Consider the following 18,206-nt stretch of genomic DNA (forward strand, 5'->3'; position numbering starts at 1 on the left):
AAAGAACGCTCAAGCCATATACAGTCTCGGCCCCAGTGCTCGCCAATACGCATCTAGATGCATGATTGACGCAGCAAACACGAACACAGCAACCGGTGTTACGGGCACATGAAATTTAAGCCTGTGTGCAGCATGAAAATATATATTTTTCGTATCATAACCATACATTCATTCTTATGCTGCACACTGGTTTTCAAACCAACAGCCAATTGTACTTAAAAAAAAACTACTTGGAAAAATTTTCATCTGATGCATCGAAGCAGGAGGTCCCAGCTACCACGCAAATCCGAGCGGCGTGGTGGTAAGATGCTCGTCTACCACGGTGAAGGTTGCTGTCCTGGGTTCGAAGCCGTGGGAGGATATAGGTAAGATATTTTCCCTAACGAGTTTGAGGCGACCACCGATAGGCAGCGCCTTCGTCTCATTAATGGCAGTAAATTGCAATATAGCGATATGGCCAGAGTTGTTGTTTGGTGAAGTAGTAGCTACCATGCGTAACAGAGTACAAATAAGAAATATATATATATATATATATATATATTACGGCATATATTATACCATATTGTTCATTTTGGTTATGCATGCCGATTTTCAACGAAAAAAAACTATTTTACTTTAGTAGTTTTGTTCTTATTTGATAGGTGACAGCAGCGGTCAACAGTTTTCTTCCGTGTGTAATAATAGAGGACAAATCGGGAAAAAAAAAAAGTTAGGTATCAGCCAAATGTTTTTAGGAGACGAGAATACGACTAAACTTAATTTTAAATACTGAAATATTACGTAACATTCGGGTTATTTGGTTACCTTGAGGCTTAACCAGTCTACCAGTTATCACTAATTAACACCAAAAACTATAATCACCGGTCTTATTGATTTTCTTTCTCACACATTTTCATTACATGACTCGTTAACGTGATTCCAAATATCGCCTGTTTACGTACAAGCGATGCCAGTACAGTGGAACCTCCACAACGGACACTCGCCCGTTAGCGGACAAAATTTTCGGTTACAAAGGTGTCGGTTATCGAGAGGCTCTACTGTATCTGTATGTGCAAAATTTTAAAACGAGTCCGTGTTACAAAATTGCCAAACGGTCTAAACATAAAAAAATAACCTGTGTAAGTACTTAGTGGCCACTTTATTGTGAGGCACCTGATAGTTTTAAGCAAGTGAACTGTGGCGTCACACTGTTCTGTAATTTTGGGCACATAAACATGATACAGTAAAACCTCTTTTGCGGACACCGGTGGGGCAAAGAAAAACCGTCCGTAAGAGAGGAGGTGACCGTTAATCAGGGGTGTGAAAATCATACTCATATTATACACGGAGGAAATTATTATTTGACCGTAAAAGAGAGGTGACCGCGTCTTAGTGGGTGTCCGTTAAGAGAGGTTTTACTGCACTTTCACACACTTTTCGCTGCAGATTCGATTACAAATGTTTAAAAAAACACTAAAAAAAGGTTGGGTTTTCAACTCTGTATCATAAAAATTCGGCAAATGAATTGTAACTTTTTCACAGAATATTTCACTTCCTCCGTGAAATGCTTGTTTGCATCCTCGTGAGGACAGCACGTAAATTGAAGGCGATATTGTTCACTCTTATCTTTGTACAATGGCTATTTCCAGAACTGTTGGCATTAGAGACAACTTTCAATTGGACCATGCGTCCCCCCAGGATAGTCTCGGTTTTCCACGTATTTTCAACGAAGCCAACTTGACTTTAATTCTTCAAATCAACGAATAAAATTATCTTCCCGACTCAGAAATTACATTACGATAATCACGACCACAAATAACAATATTTCTTCCACATTTGTCATGTTTTTTTTTTTAATTCACTGCAATTTAAAGTGATGCTTCATTTTCCTCGATTGGCGACTTTTCTGTGATTTTAGCACGAATTGGCGACTTTGTTTACTTTTGGCATCATTTTTGGTGATTATTGGCAATGTCACATATTTCGAAGCTCAATTTCACGTATTTTTCTCGAGCAAATATGGTCAGCTTAATCTGTGAAATAATGTCACCCATCTTAAATTCCGTTCAAATGAAAAAAAAACAATGAATAGTTTAAATAAAATTTTTTAAACCGTTCACCTGTTCTCTAACTTCTAATTAGAAAGTTGTTGCCCGTCTCTCCTAAGGCTAAAAAAAAATATTTCCATGTTTCCAAGCGCAATATTCGCCGAGATATTAGAATTCAAAATCCGAGAATAAAAGAAGGAAAGAATAGCGTAAATTGACTTACAACGTTTCTTTCCCTCATTTATGCTGTTCTTTCCTTTTCCCCCCTCTGATTCTGAATTCAAATATCTCAGCGAACATTGCATTTGGAAACACAGAAATTTTTTGTTGGCTTCGGGAGAGACAGGGCAACAACTTTCTTATTGGAAGTTAGAGAAGTGGAGGACTGAACAAAAATCTAGATTCTGTATAAGCCGTTGGATAGCGATAAGACTGGACAACCTGTATAGAACAACTTATATAAACATTTCTTTCAGATATCACGAAAATTCAGAAAGATCTCGGTGATACAGTGAGCTATAATTTGAGTTACTAACAGAAAGTAGTTGGATGATAAGGGATTTTCCGATTTAAGTTACTTTCAGCACGTAACTTGAATTACTGCTCACTCTGTCATCTTTTTGAATTTTCACGATATTCAACTGGAATGTTTGTATAAGTTACACTATATACATCTGGCAATCAAATCACGAAAAAATAGATTAATATTTCCTGCGCAAGCGTAATTAAGTATATTTAAAACGCTCATGTCTCGTGGAACACTAAATTGTTTCATTTTAACTTTTTTAGCTTCTGTGAGTTTCACAAAAATTGGTTGAAAATTGCGCACGTTGTAAGCAAAAGACACTTGCGATGGAACTTTTATAAGAAGCATCGATATCTTCGTGAATTTACGTGCTATTTTTACGAAAATGCAAAAAAGTATTGCACAAAGCAAGTAAAATATTCTGTAAAAAACTTGTAAATCATTTTGCAGCTTTTTATGACGCGGGGTTGAACCGAAACTCCTCCCCCCCCCCTTTCAGTGTTTCTGTCTGTTCCCTAAAAACATTCGTGACCGAATCTGCAATGGAAAGTATGAGTTCAAGTATTATGTTAACATGTGCCCGATATCATATGCTTAAAATTGTCAGGGGTCATAATAAAGTGGCCACTCAGTGTATACCAAATGTATAATTGTCAAGTCTGCAGCTGTACGTCGTGATTTGTCGCCATTGCTGTTCCGTTTCTGTCGAAACCATAAAGAAAAACAAACGCTGTCGTGCCTGGGTGCCCGACACGCATAAATCTAACAAATTTTCGAAACTTTCTTTTGCAACTCGAAGATAGATGGCGCTTCTTATACATCGATGGAAGGAGAGAACTTCCATTTTGAAGATAACAATGTTAGCTGGTGTTAATGGTGTTCCAGGAAGGCAGGGAATTCAGATTCAGGGGGGACAAAAGAATCGTGAAAAACAGACGAGATAATCGTATCCATGCTTTACGATGCCAAGGATGATTGAAGGAAATGATTAGAAAGAGAAGATTGAATAAAGTTGTCTTGAAGGACACGGGATGAGATATTCTAAACAAGGAAGCGTAGTCTGCAATAGTGATCAAATGATCAAAAAGGCGTTCATGCTCATTCACGTCTTTAGGATCTCCATTGAAAAGTGCTAAATGACCATACTGATTACGATAATGTCGGAGAGGATAATACAAAAGGAAAAAAAAAACCCTTATACACTCATGAGCATTTCGTTATGAACAAATTTATAATGCAAATATTTTCTATAGAGGTAGGATGATTTCAATGTACCACGATGAATGTTTACACTTACCGGTGCTGTAAGGGAAAAGAGCTATTCCTGTTGGCTTATTGCCGTTGTTCCAGTTCTCACTTCTTGTTATAATTTTCTCAGAGCTCCGACCTGAATAATCCGAGTGATGCCGAGTAGATTCAGGTTGATGGGAATCGTGATGATCATGGTTGCCGTGATGATCATCATAATTGTCATGATGATCATCATGATTGTCGTGATGGTCATGATGATCATGAGGGTCGTGATGGTCATGGTGATCATAATGTTCGTGATGGTCATGATGATCATGATGGTCGTATCTGTGGTGAGACTCTTCCGGTTTTTCCCAGTCTATAAAGAATCACAAAAAAAAAAAAATCAATTAATAATTAAATACTTGAGTACGTTTATACCCTCCATGTGTTGGGAAAGCATTACACCAGTAATTTCGTTCCGTGATAAATTTCTTTATCCAGTAGGCTCTTTATCCGTGGCTCATTGTGACTTCTTCATTATAATATTCTCCACGGCAATGAATCAATTGCGCGCAGATTCCTTCTCGGAGAAGATCCCATTTCGAATAATAAGGAGAAAGGATTATCATACATCATTCTATCTCTCCTTTTATATCTTCTCTAACACGGAATCTTCTTACATATGTTCCTGAAAAAATCTTCTTCTGATATCTGTCTTCTTCTTTGAGGAATCTTCTTCTGATATCTATGTTCTTCTATAAGAAATCATGTTCTTCTATAAGAAATCATGTTCTTCTATAAGAAATCATGTTCGCGATATCTATCTTATTCTTCAAAGAATATTCTTCGGTACCTTCGTCAAGTTGGCTTCGATATCTTCCTCAAGATGGAATCTTTTTCAATATATTTTTAAGGAATCTTCTTGGAGGTAGAATCTTTTTCGATATATCCATCTTCTAGAACATAGTTTCCCAACCTTTTTTGTCCCATCGCCCCCCCCAACGCAATCTAACCCATGGGATCCTATGTTAAACCGGTAGCTTCTACCGCCCCTGGAGTATTCCATCGCCTCCCATGGGACGTTAACGCCCACGTTGGGAATCACTGTTCTAGAAGGAAGCCATTGACTATCGTTGCAATGGAAGGAAACATACTCGCGTTCAAACATATGGACATTTGAACGGTAGCAACTTTCAGCAATTTTCTCTCTCTCTCTCTCTCATCTGATGTCTTAGAAAATCCATAGTGAATCCATCAAAACAAAAAATTTCACGGGAGGGTTTTCACATTCGTTATGAAGAAGAAATAGTCACCAATAGTGAGTGGGGCACCCTGTATTATCTACGTATTGGCTAATTCACCTCACACCAGTTCGGTCATATCACCATACGGCAATTTACTACCGATAGAGTTAGGTGGGAAATGAAGGCGCCATCTATCATGATCACCTCAGCATCGTCGGGAAAGAGCTTTCTGTCTAGTTTCTCTCCCCAGAATTGAACCAACGGACCTGACGGAAACCTCACTCGAGCGCTCCACGTAGTGACTCCATCACCAAACATACTTCCGCTCGCTCTGTCTCCATAGGAGAGATATAAGCTGGAGTAGATACTACAGCCACAGCCGCCTCACGTACTCTCCTCGCAACAACACTTCCGCGTTTATTGTATTTTAAGAAAATCGCAAAACCCACCATTACTAGCGGGTGATAATAGCAACAATAATATTAACATAAAGACTGGCGATACTAGTTAACACAAACGTGGATGTTAAAGTCTTCATTTTTCGAAATGGGATCAGCTAAAATTTCCAACATTCGAGCTTCACGAACTTAATATGCATCCGCGCCATTGAATGGCAGCATCAAAAGAAGAGATTCAAACAAATTATGTGGATATAACAACAGATTCAAACTATTACTTTAATAATAATAATAATAATAGTTCTAGAGTGATGTTGGGAACGCTATTGAACGTTATCGAACCAAAAATAAAAATATTTCAAAATTGATTTTTACCATCATGACGCGCGTATGGCGATCCCATGTATCTGTAAGCTCCCATCCGACTGGTAGACTCTGGATCGACGACATCGTTCCTCTTCTCGTCCCACGAAGGCAGGGTGATGGTGTCCTCCTCTTCCTCCGGCTGATGTGGAACGGACGGATCCATAGAGGCAGTAGATGACACAAACGGTTTATGACCGGTATAACTATTGGCATCGAATGATGGCACGCAGCAGACCCACGTGCCCGATGACCACTTGTCACCACAGTCGTCATCGGGAGATGGCGGAAACCTGTCGTGTCCGCTCGACGGACAATCCTCAATTCTGACGCAGTTTCCGATCAAGCATACTCCCCTGTAGTCAGCAGTTATCCTTCTAGATTCTGCGGCTGGAGTCGAGACTTCCATCCACTCTGAAAAATCTAGAAAATTAAGAGACCACCAGGATGTAGTGATTAATATGATCATTGAAAAGGGTTATTTGACGACCTAAAATAGTATTCGATCATGTTTACTTACCGTCCATTGAGTATGATGGTAATTCAGTCGACGGACCATCCATATCATGACTCCAAAAATGAGTAGTCGATTCCCGGTGGTTCCTTAATTGGCAGCAGACCCATTTCCCTGATGTCCTCGTCGCGCAAGATCCTGTGGCTCTGTGGTGTATGGATGTCAGTATGGAACAGTCCTCCTCTCTCGTGCATGTTCCTGACGTACAACCATCGTCGTCAATATGTATGGATCGTGGAGAGCTTACTGTATGCATCCTTGGACTGTTATCATCCATTTCCCACGTATACTCCGAGTCTAATAACACGTACATAGAAATTAATTAGATGGTAGAAAAAAAATCCAATATTCATACATGAATCTTAAATATAATAGACCCTTTAATGTGCGACGGTCTATTATTTATTAGTGCAATCGAGGAGGGGGGGGGGAAGGGTGCTTGGGTAAGTGTTAAATTTGAATAAATTATATTCTATTATAGAGAATATTTGGTGTACTTACCAGCGATATCACAGAGTACGCATAATGCGAACAGCAGAAATGCACGTTTCTTCAATTCACCATCGACGTTCATATTCGGGCCCTGCAAAATGTAATTCACGTTAAATTTGGGGTGCATTTTAATGGAGTGTCCGACTGTGTTAATAGTATGAGAAGCGAAATTATCTAGCATTTGCTCGTTTAAGGAAATAAAGGACATTCAAAATGGTGAATTATATTTCTTTGATAGTTCCAGCTAATGTGTTTTTAAATGGCGTAAACCATATTTTCTCAAACATTTTTTCCATTGCCACACCTTCTGAAGAAATTTTTTTCTCTCACCACCCCGTAACTTAAGCGAACCCATAGGATCCTATGCTGTACCCGTAGCTTCTATCGCCCCCCGCCCTGGACCATTCTATTTCCTACTAGAGGGGAGATATTATCCACTTTGCGAAACACTGGTGTAAACAAGCACAATAAATGCATTTTGGTATATGTAATGAAATTATTTAGAAAATCTTTCTATGTTTAATGAATTGAAAAAATGACCGTAAAACTCTTAAACGAGCTATATTTGTCCCCTGCGTTTCTATTTTGATGAAATCCAATAGTGAATACGTGGACCTCTGCGGGTCCAGGCACCCCCCCCCCCCATCACAATAAGGAACCGCGCCTACAAGAAATAATTTTTTGATTAGCATCCTTGAACAGGGAGAGAGCCAAGAAGTGCTCAATCTTAGAAAGTAGAGATAACAAATGTTAATCTTTTTTGCATTTATACAGTTTTTATAGAATATATTGAAATATATTTTCGAAATTTTACCAAAATATTCGCTCTCATTAACCGAACTCTTCATTTTAGCGCTCATCAAATAGAGACCAGAACATTGGCGTACGCAAGAGGGGTTTGGGGTTCTAACCCTCCCCCCCTCAAGCCGAGATTATAGTGTTATTTTACAGGAAAAAACGTAGCCCCCTCCCCCCCCCCCCCCGAGAAAATTCTGCGTACGCCTATGGATCAGAATACACCAAGTACATCCAATTAGCTTTGATCTCATTAGATAAGAAGAAGCCTATTCGGCATCATTCGAAAAATGGGCTGTTGAGCAAAATGATAAATTTTCGTCATATCTGATAACCTCATCAATACGAAAAACACCATCTGCAGGTTTTACGGATAGTGTTGGATTGATTGTGCGTAACAATGAGAGACGTGCCCGGCTAGCTCAGTCGGTAGAGCATGAGACTCTTAATCTCAGGGTCGTGGGTTCGAGCCCCACGTTGGGCGCTGCGGTTTTTTTTTTCTAGAAACTTTTTTACTTTGCAGGGCTAGACAAATCTATTGCATGCCGTGGGCCAAAGCAGCCGCTCTTAAGTGGGGGTGGGTGTGACAGGTGCAGTCTCACCGGGCCCCGCATTTACAGTAACAATAATTTCTGTCATATAAATTCTGAGTTTTCCCCAATTCTGTCAATCTATACTTTCCTCTAGAAAGGAATAATTTTTGGAATTCTGCAATTTCATCCAAAATTATTGGAAATTCTCTGAAATTGTTTTTTTAAAATAAATTCTGAATTTTCATCAATTCTGGAATTATATATTCTTGCATTTATTCTTAATTTTAACGCGCGATTTTCATTTCCGCATTTTCTTTTCATTGTGCTCAGTTTGAAAGAAGGGAAAAAGAAGGAAAAAAAAACACTTCAATTGATATCCACTGTGGTCATAGTGACGGACTCGCATTGCGAGGACCTGGGCTCGGACCCTACCGTCGCCGCAAAAGTGGTCGGCTGCGGTTGGTTTTCTGTGGCCCTCAACTTCGAGGTGCAAATGCGAGAGCCGATCTTCCCGTTACAAGTCTCGCCACAGAGAGTAACAGGAATACAAACGGTACAAATATTCAATCATTACAGTTCACTCACTTCACTTCTGAAATATAGATGGCAGTACTGAAAAAAAAAATCAGATAACACTATATATCTTAACATATATACGCACCTAGACTAGAATTACCAGATTTGAAAACTGAGAAACGAGGACGCTTGCGCGCACCCTTGGTGACGTCACCTATTGCAATTTCCACAATAGATTTCACCACTACTCCGACAAATAAAAAACGGCCACAAAAGTAATTTTTCCCAACTATAAAACAGAACTGCTAAAAAAAAGCTAAACAGAAGCAAAACAGAATTAGGGAGAGGGTGGATGGGTCTGGTGCCACGGGTGATGAATGGCAGGAACGGTGCTGAGTTTACTCTTTTTTTCTGTTTAAAATTGTGGAGAGAGAGAGTGCCGAAATGGGTGCTGGCACCTGATGACATGGTAATAAGACGCCTTCATATATTATTATTTAGTGTATTAAGGAGTTCTACATGGTAAATTTTCGTTTCTAGTTGCGACCTTGATGCAAAGGGTCTGGGTTCCGAATATTTTTGAGGGGCCCTTTTCAACTTCTGCCAAAATAAAAATTTCCAAAGGTGAAATTTGAAAAAATCAAATCGAATTGACTGCCAATAAAAAACTATAAATAAATTTTGAAGTAAAAAAAATATAATCGTAATAAAATTCCGGTGCGAATGAAATTTTTAATAATTTTGGAGCCTCCTTTTTTCACTCGTGGCTCTGAGCCCAGTTTCAACCGTCGCTGACCGAACGAAAGCTTAAAGAAAGAGTTTATATTTTCATAAACTCGGCTATAACGACAACTCGGCTAATGTAAATACAGTAAAACCTCAGGGCCGTCATTTCAACTTTTCCCGGGGGGGGGGGGGGCAAAGCACATGTACTCAATGTATGTGTATATATATATATATATATATATATATATATATATATATACCATTTTTAGTGTATTTTCGAAAGCCGAGGTGGGGGGCAACGCCCCCCTAAATGACGGGCCTGTAAACCCTCGATAATTCGTCACTTCGGTTAAATCGTCATTTTTTCTTCCGTCTCAACCGACTTCCATAGATAACAATGTTATTAAACCCTCGGTTACTCGTCGCTAATTTTAGTTTGAGAGATAGAGCAACAGATGATTTCTACAGCTTCCTTTGACGAAAAAGTTTGATAACAACACTGCTATGTGTTTAAAAGTGACCATAAAAGCCTTATATACCAAAACGGAACATCTTAAATAAAGTAACACCGTGGAAGTAGAAAGGGACATCATCTCCACTGACAGAAGCTCTTGAAGGGTTAGGGGCTGTCCGAGCTGGACCTAATTCTTGCACGAGAACCCCCGAACCCCCCCCCCCCCATTAATTCAAATTTAAACAGAATACGTTTCTTTGATGAACCAGACATTTTTTCGCCAATTTAGGAGGTTCTCTAATGCCTGTTTTGTGCTCTGTTCACGGCAGTCGAAATTTTGCCCCGTGTTCGAGATTACCTCATTTGTACCATGAAGTGATAAAAAATGCAAATCACCAAAATTAAATGTCATGTAAATATAATATTTATGTACAGTAATTTTTCGTTGTAGAGAAACTATTTTAACATTTACGCTAACTCTGATTAGCGTAAATTAAAAAAAACTACTGGTATAAAACTAACTGGTAAAACTACTGGTGTGACGCTTAAGCCCTCATAATTTCTCGATAGCTCGAGTAACAACTTATCGAGGTTTTACTGTAATTGGCTGTCCAGACTGATTCCCATATAGTAGTGTTTTTCAACGGCATGGGCCGCGGCCCAGTACCGGGCCCTAACACTAGTCACACCGGGCCGTGAGTGATTCGCAGTTTCATTTTTCCCATTAATTTCTCTTTAGTTGTGTGTATGACCGGGCCTCACGCGAAAAAGATTTACCGGGCCCCGGGCTTCCAAAGGGTTGAGAACCACTGCCATAGAGAATAACGTTAATGAACCTTGCTTATAATTTCGATGAAAGGCAGCCACCTCAAATATCCAGGTCGTAGCGCGGGGGGGGGGGTCTGGTTCCCCCACCCCGAAATGTGAGAAAAAGACCGAAAAAAGGAAAAAGATGGCCAAATCTATTGTTCCATCACTTTGGTCCCCCCCCAACGAAATTTCAGGCTACGGGCCTAAATAATATAACGACAAATTTTTAGTGACTTATTTTTTGTTTCCGTTTCAGTGACGTTTTTCCAAGAAATTCCCAAGATTATAGCTGATCACATCCGGGGAGTGTTCGTCTGTCGTTCTGTTCATACCAAACATTGGGGAAAAGATTTACTGCATGTTTTTGACGCTCCAACTTGCTCATTGACATGTAACCAGAGGGTACAAAACATTCCCGTATTTTGCTTGTCCCGACTAATTCCCTATATGAATGTCCCGTTTTTTTTTCAGCAATGCTTATTTTAATTCCAAATTACTATCATTCCTTATTCAATCTTTTTTTTTGAGTCAGGGATGAAGGTAATTTTCATAATTTATAAATCGTGTTATAATGAATATGACTATAAATATTCATCTCGCAAGTTTTCCAAGTCCATGTGTTTTTCCGTGGGGGGAATACATTTTAGCAGACTTGCTGTAGCAATTTCTTTTCTCGCCAATGGTTATTTATGGATAATATTTGGTAATTTCGTTGACATTTGAAAACATGTTTGGCGAGAATCGGTGATGTCCCGTATTAATTATCCCAATTTTCAGTATTTTTCTCGATGGAATTGGTCACCCCATAAAGAAATGAAAACTTCATGCAAAGTATTTCAATGTCGCTGATTTCATTTCTCATCGAAAAGGATCACAAAAAACGTCAACCTCGGTTATAACGACAAAATTCCGTGGAATCTTCGATGTCGTTATAACCGAGTTTGACTGTACAAAGAAAAAATGATCGTGCACACTTACCAATACAACTTGTAATCCTCTGTAATAACAGACGTCTTGAAATGAAGGCTATAAATAACAAACAAAAGCTATATAACACTCACTTTTTCAGTACTTATCACTGAAAATTAGTGACCGAACTGGTGACGATGATCTTTGTGAATGGATAACACTATTAATGACGTCTTTTTTAAACGTCACCACAACCGGCAAAACACACCAAAAACAATTACTACGACGACGGACAAACACTGTGCGTTGCGTACCTTCCTTCTACGTTGGTTGGTTGGTGTATTTACAGTGGAAAAAGTTGTTGTTTTGCTTGTTGTTCTTCTTCTTCCTTCACTGACTGGTAAAGATCTTGAAGATAAATTTCTCTTGGGCTTGTTGATAATAAATGGCTTCAAGGGTCAAGGAATCAATAGCCTCGGGGGGAAAGGGGGAAAAAGGCTCGGGGGGGGGGGTCCCCACAGAACGAGATAATGAAAGGATCTTCAGTATAGAGGTAGAGATGATGATGATGAACCATTTTTTTTCTTTCCCATCTGATTCATCCATTTATAGAAATATTTTTCTCAGAAAAAATCATGTCCCTCCCGAATGTTATACTTATTCTAGAATTACATTTCTCAATATAGTCTGTGACTTGGAACATCCTTTAGTTCTTTTGTTTACTTCCCGTAAGCATTGGTATGACAAAGAAAACAACCACAAACCCCCAAGGAAGATTGGAAAAACCTGTCGTTTCCGGGCGACCGGATTGGCGCCGAAATCTCTCCGCCATTACTTTTATTATAGTCATAATGTGGTGTGTGGTATGTGGAAACGAGTTTTCTGTAAAACAGACTCCTTGTCGACATTTTGTGGGGGAGGAGGGGGGGGGGTAGTTCGGAAAATATGTGAGCTGTGGACAAAGATTATTATTAGACAACTGGTCTGTTTTTCCTAATGTATTTTTTCCGGGAGTAATCTTTACGATGCCTTTCTGATGAGTTCCTTAATTTAGGTGGAAACCACCTTTTCAATTCGTGTTTGTTTGCTTCCATTGGTCGAAAAGACCGGACCACAGCCAGAAATTTCTTTAAGACGGGGGCAATTGGTATTACGGGAAGAAGCCAAATCTAATACAGCCCCATAGTGAGCTGATTTTTTGCGTCAATCATAATCAGAATTGTCGTCACACGAGCCCCTATTAATTCATGTCGACCTCAGAATCTCCTTGCAGATCAGGCCCGTCATTTAGGGAGGGGGCCATCCCCACCCCGGCTTTTGAAAATACACTGAAAATGGTAAATATATATATACATACATTGAGTACATGTGCTTTGCCCCCCCTCCCCCCGTGGAAAAAGTTGAAATGACGGCCCTGTTGCAGATGTACCTCCACTTCTCTTTTAGAAAGTCTTGAACCAGGGCCGTAACTAGGCTGGGGCAACCGGGCGCTGCTCCTGGTCCCCGAGCATGGGCGGAGATAAGGGGGCGTGGGGCTCATTGCCCCCCCCCCGAGTTAAATGGAGGGTCCCATAAAAGTTTAAAATTGTTTTGCATTAAAAGCGGAGATAGACTTGGAAGTAGGGGGGGGGCGCGATGATGATGATGATGATGTCAATTCATATATACATATATACATTAGATCAGTCAACTCCACCTTTGACGATGGAGGGCAATGCCCCCCCCCGTATCTCCGCCCATGTTTTGCATAATAGTAACCCTTTCAAAACGGCCCCCAAGGAAAAGTTTGCCCCAGGGCCCCGAGAAGGCACACTACACCCCTGTCTTGAACTATTGCATGTAAAATGCATGAAAGATTAAGCCAGTCATTTTCAACCTGTTACTCGGTACTCCCCTGAAGCACCCATAGTACCCCATGCCCGTGTTTAATTTCGTGCTCGTGAGCACTCTTTATCAACGTCCCGATTAAACACCTTGTACCAATTGCATTCACGGACCTGATTTTATGCATTCGTACGTCAAACTTGTCTTTTGATGATGGGTACAGGCAGTGCTCGCGACTAGGAAAAAGGTTGAAGACCTCATGATTAAGCTGAGAGAAAGTATACTGAGAAGAAGTCAACACACATTTGCAGGGGCGTAGCCAGAAATTTCGTTCGGGGGGGGACCAAAGTGACAGAACAATAGATTTGGCCATCTTTTTCCCTTTTTTCGGTCATTTTCTCACATTTCGGGGGGGGACCAGACCCCCAAGTCCCCCCCCCCCCCCTGGCTACGCCCTTGCACATTTGAATGTTATCAGTGCATATTCTGATAATCTTAGCATCGAGCTGAACAATGTAGACATTCTAGGATCATATCTTCTTATCTTTTCCATCAGCATTTGCGAGTCACAGAAATGAGTTGAGCACAATTACTCACATAGAACGACATTTCTGTGCTCAGATGGCAAACTGTTATAATCACGTTTTCAAAAATTTCACGAGAGCAAATTTGTAAACAATACTTTGCCAAAATGTGGCTTTTTGTTTTATTGCAATTTGCCTCCGTTGGTTTCCCATAAACCGAAAGAGATGAACGAAATTTTGCCATCTTCCAAAATTTTGACAAACGAGACTCCAGAATGCAAACAACTCAATGTTTTTGGAAAAAATCACATTTAGCCATCTGACCACTGAGTTATTTACATGGCGCCCAGATAGCTAATGCAACCCTTTATATCACAGAAACAATCTGAAGCCCGATATTACGAAAATATACTTTCTTAAAAATATGTAATATATTTGTAACAGGCAACTGGTACCCAACTACTAAAAAGTTTAATTCGGCATACTAGAGAGTAATTTCTGAAAGACATTCTGTGGCAAACATGAAAACATAGTAACTGGCATTATGGCGCATAAAATTTACCCGGTGTGCGGCATGAAAATGAGAAATATATTATAGTTGAACCCACAATTCATCATACATCAAAAATTGTTCATTTTTGTGCTGCACGCCGGTGATGCCCTGGTCCTTCTTCCCCCCCCCCCAAGGGGGCCGAAGTGCTTACGTAGCTTCTTCCGACAGAGCCTGGGTGTCTCGCGGTTTCTCTAGTTCAGTGCCGTCTTAAGGCATGGGCCCGGGGCCTCAGGGAGAAGGGGGGGGGGCCTCACAAATCAGATCTGGTTGAAATTTTCGAGAATTTTCCTGGTAGGGCCTCAGAAAAATCACTTGGCCCACGATGCACTTAAGACGACCCTGCTCTAGTTCTCCAGTTTTTTAAATGAACGACCAGTTGTGATTTAAGAATTGTAACAAATGGTTTATAGTTTTATCTGTAGGTTGTATAGCACAGGGGTCATCACGAAGGAATAAAAACAACGTGCATCGTTAAATAGCATATTTCCCGTAAGTTTCAACCTTGATATTCGGTGTGCAACTATAGTTACCAGTATTACATGGCGCATAAAATTTCTACCGGTGCTCAACAAACTCAGTTAACACGAATTCGAATTGAACTACAAATACAGCTGCGAGATAGAGAGGAAAAAATCACGATCTTCGTGACTGAAAATAATGGAAAAACGAGTGTTGTTTAAGAATTGACTTGATTGATAACATTATATGGTTGCATAAAAACTAGAAAACGTTTTTTGGAATGGGAAACATCAAAGTGAGAATATACCGAAAGCATCATTAGATCGATAGGTCAAGCAGAGTTTTCCAATAAAACGGGAAACTCAATTTATGACGTCACATCTGAAAACGAAACCCTACCTAGTATGCTGGAAACTCCAGGCTGCCTCATCTTGCATATTTGTGTAAAGTGTGACGTCAGTGTCATCAGTACAGCCAATAGCTATTCCCTATGCCGCTTTTTTTTTAACTATTAGACGTCACTTTAATTGGAAAACTGGTTTTGCCATTCTAAGATGCATAAAGATGAGTTTTCCAGGTATATTCCAGACACTTTAGCCCTACCTAGAGCTCCTTGAAATACCTGACCATTTTTGATCAAAGTTGTGACGTTAATATAAACACTTCATCTAATCGCTGTTCCCTATCCTAATTTTTTTTAGCGGCACACCTGCTTTTTGCTCAAAGATGGGCGACTAGTCCGCTTTCCTTTATAGGCGCCTTATATTGTGGGGAGAAAATAAATGCTCCCTTCGGGGAACCCCGTATGGCGAACTATGTTTTACGGGCCGGGGGTTAGTATCTCTTAATTTTGAAACTGGATTGAAAATTCTTTGGGCACGTTTTGTCTACTCCGAGTGACGATTCTTATTTTATAGTGTTTATGAGATTTTCACGGAAACGCTGTGTTTTGTGAAATAAAAATAAGTATTTCATAATTTCTTGTAAAGGCTTATTCTGGAAACTTCGGCGCATCATCTTATAATTTCCTAAGCAAAAAAAAAATTCCTTGAAAAATATTTTTTCATCATGAATCGAGGTTTTTTTTCCATGAATCTCCATGTTATCGATTGATTTATTTATTTACAGTATAATGCGGTAGCGATGGGGGAATGTCATTGATTAGAATCGAACGCAGCAATTTCGTGAATAGCTCGTTATCAGGAGCCGAAAGGTTAATGATTCTTAACCTTCTTCTCGATAAAACCCGTTGAAAGAACGGATAATTTTTTTTTTTTTTTTTTTTTAATGATCCCAAAAAAATTTCTACAAAAAAAAAAAAAATCAAATTATCAAATTATCTCTGCCAAATACCACAGAAATTCACAGAATGTTCTCGATCGGAAGTTACCGGAATCGTAATCATCGAGATGGAAGTTTTTCGGTCTTCGTCAAGCCCACGTCGTCCATGCGATTGAGGCCCATAAAAGGATGTAAAATGACTTTTCTCATGGGATTCCCCCTTTGACATTTTCAGACGGTGGTTTCCACAAACCGTCGCGACCGCAGTCAATTATATTTATTCGAATTCGAATTTTAAAACACACTGATACGACAGAAGGATCAAGCTTTAAATTGCATGTAGAACGCTCCAAGTTGAAATATTCCACTTGCTTCCATAGCTTAGATGGTAGAGCGCTCGTCCGGCAAGCGAGAGACCGGGGTTCAAGTCCCCGTGGGGGGGCAGTGATGAATTTTCTTCCTTCTAATCTTCATCTCCACAAATAACCAGTCTTTCGATGAATCTTGTATTAAGCTTTAAATTCTTTTACCCATGATCGAACGAATTAATATCGAGGTTTCGACTGTCATCTATCGGCGGAATTCGACCTTTTCAGTTTCGAGATTGTTTTTTTATCATTTGAATGAATGAATGAATGAACGCCAGGGGCTCCGCCACTGGACTTATCCCGTTGCCGAGATCTCTTCCAGCCCAGCTTTCGTGGCAGAGTCTGGACCAAAGTGAGTGCACCTAACAGTCTCAGTGTGTAGCTAGTGTTGTATCTGATATTTCAGTGCTGCCATCTATACTTCAAATTGTGAATGAAGTGTAATGATTGAATATTTGTAATGTTGTAGGCCTGTTGCTCTCTGGGGCGAGACTATCATTTGAATGATCACAGCTGCTCAACGATTCGGAATTTTTAGTTTTTTGGATTATCAATACGTAATAATTAGAGTGAAACACGAATTGTGTTACACGGAACGAATATTGGCACACTTATTTAAAAAAAAAAAAAAAAAAAAAAAAAAAGCGATAATATTGTAACGCCATCTATCGCTGAAATCTGTAAATATACAATTTCATCTTACCTGGTAATTAACATTTTACAGGCTGTCTAACACCTCAAAAAAGAAATTAATTTCTTATCGTTTCCAGGATATTCAATTTTAAAGGTCACCCTGTAGATTTGGTGGCTTCGCCATATTCCAGCCTTTTCTTCCCCGGATTCAAATACATAGCTTTCCAGTTCAATCTCCGAAAAAAAAACCGGTCTTAATTCACTGCAAACAATTACCGTATATACTCGTGTATAAGCCGAGTTTTTTTGTGGAAAAATTCGTTCCTCAAGTGGGGGGGGGGGGGGGTCGGCTTATACTCGGGTCAGTTTTTGATGAGAAAATTTTGACCCCACAATCAGTAGTCATTTTTATACCAGTGTTCGAGAAACCGGCATTATTGGTATGGGATATGTTCAAACCCCACGGAACCGATGTCAAATCCGAAGCAAAGAAATCGAAAACATCATTGGCTTTGATACCAGGTGGGCTAATGTCGACTGGAAAGCCTTATGTGCGCATCGACAAGTCTTTCTAAGATTATTTGACGAATTTGTGGATTGAATGGATGGGTTCCGATGATAAAAAAAACTACAAAAAAAAGTGGTTGCCTTGAAGAAACCTGACATTGGCCTAGTGTGCCAATGGACACATGAGGCGTGGAATTCTGTTTCCACCGAAATTATCATCAGATCGTTCAGAACGTGTTGCATCAGCAATGCGATGGACGGAACTGCAGATGATATCTATCCTCTTTGAAAGTGACAACGGCGATGACAGCCCAGATGAAGATAAAAACGAAGGTGCCGGACCCCCGATGAGGATCTGATTACGATGAGCTTGGAGACTCAGAAGAAACGGATTAAAAGGTTTTAATCGTTTTTTATTGTAAATTTCCGTAAACTATTAATTTTTCATGAAAATATAAGAATTTTTTTTCTCTGAAATGTATGGATTTTTTGGGGTCGGCTTATACACGGGTTTTCA

At 39.7% G+C, this 18,206-nt stretch overlaps 1 protein-coding gene and 1 non-coding gene across 4 annotated transcripts in view; one reads left to right on the top strand and one right to left on the bottom strand.

The window, feature by feature from the left end:
* Positions 1-12,300, bottom strand: part of LOC149068595 (uncharacterized) — a 32,518-nt gene extending 20,218 nt beyond the window's left edge. The window contains exons 1-5 of one of the 3 annotated variants that reach the window (XM_089250963.1): positions 11,610-12,300; positions 6,807-6,888; positions 6,312-6,602; positions 5,804-6,214; positions 3,851-4,162 (exon numbers count right to left, since the gene is read on the bottom strand). In XM_089250963.1, the coding sequence (XP_089107089.1) occupies positions 3,851-4,162; positions 5,804-6,214; positions 6,312-6,602; positions 6,807-6,879 (1,087 nt within the window). In that variant the 5' untranslated portion in view covers positions 6,880-6,888; positions 11,610-12,300. Of the gene's footprint in view, positions 1-3,846; positions 4,163-5,803; positions 6,215-6,311; positions 6,603-6,806; positions 6,889-11,609 lie in introns of all 3 variants that reach the window. The other 2 variants (XM_089250964.1, XM_089250965.1) reach the window with 2 other exon arrangements.
* On the top strand, positions 8,004-8,076 carry TRNAK-CUU (transfer RNA lysine (anticodon CUU)). Its single transcript has one exon. It is a non-coding gene; the product is annotated as a tRNA-Lys (tRNA).
* Positions 12,301-18,206: the final 5,906 nt, after the last annotated feature.

The sequence above is a fragment of the Pholcus phalangioides genome, unplaced genomic scaffold (assembly GCF_987345545.1).
Source record: "Pholcus phalangioides strain wild (caught in Gottingen) unplaced genomic scaffold, Ppha-v1.0 ptg000024l_1, whole genome shotgun sequence".
NCBI lineage: Eukaryota > Metazoa > Arthropoda > Arachnida > Araneae > Pholcidae > Pholcus > Pholcus phalangioides.